Source organism: Priapulus caudatus, unplaced genomic scaffold, assembly GCF_000485595.1.
Source record: "Priapulus caudatus unplaced genomic scaffold, Priapulus_caudatus-5.0.1 Scaffold23254, whole genome shotgun sequence".
NCBI lineage: Eukaryota > Metazoa > Priapulida > Priapulimorpha > Priapulimorphida > Priapulidae > Priapulus > Priapulus caudatus.
Window position 1 is genome coordinate 1 of NW_014600315.1, and position 483 is coordinate 483.

At 38.9% G+C, this 483-nt stretch overlaps 1 protein-coding gene across 1 annotated transcript; it reads left to right on the forward strand.

The window, feature by feature from the left end:
• Nucleotides 1-27: 27 nt before the first annotated feature.
• LOC106820560 (multidrug resistance-like ATP-binding protein MdlB) lies at nt 28-444 on the forward strand (the record flags this gene model as incomplete). Its single annotated transcript, XM_014825070.1, has 1 exon — nt 28-444. A coding segment is annotated over exon 1 (417 nt), but the record flags the coding sequence as incomplete, so codon positions are not given.
• Nucleotides 445-483: the final 39 nt, after the last annotated feature.

The following is a 483-nucleotide window of genomic DNA, read 5'->3' on the forward strand; positions in this document are numbered from 1 at the left end:
ATGGACCGAATAAATAAATTACTCGCAATGCAGCGTGAACCTGAATACCAGCATAATCAAAACCCTTTCGTAAACAAACATACTGTTGGTTTAAATGTGGAAAATATTAGTTTTTCTTATGGTGAAGGTTTATCTGTTTTAGACGGTGTAACTTTATCTATCGGTGAAGGTGAAAAGGTTGCTTTAGTCGGGGCTAGCGGTGGCGGTAAATCAACACTGGTACAAATCATATTGGGTTTGTATCCTGCTGATTCCGGTGAACTATATTTTGATGGTGTTAATTTAAAAGAAATCGGTTTGGATGTTGTGCGAGAGAATGTCGCCACAGTATTACAGCACCCAGCAATGTTTAACGACACCGTACGAGAGAATCTTTCTCTTGGTCGTGATATAGATGATGAAACCATCTGGCAGGCATTGGATATTGCTCAAATGCATCAAACAGTGAGTGATATGCCTAAACAACTCGATAGTATTATTGGT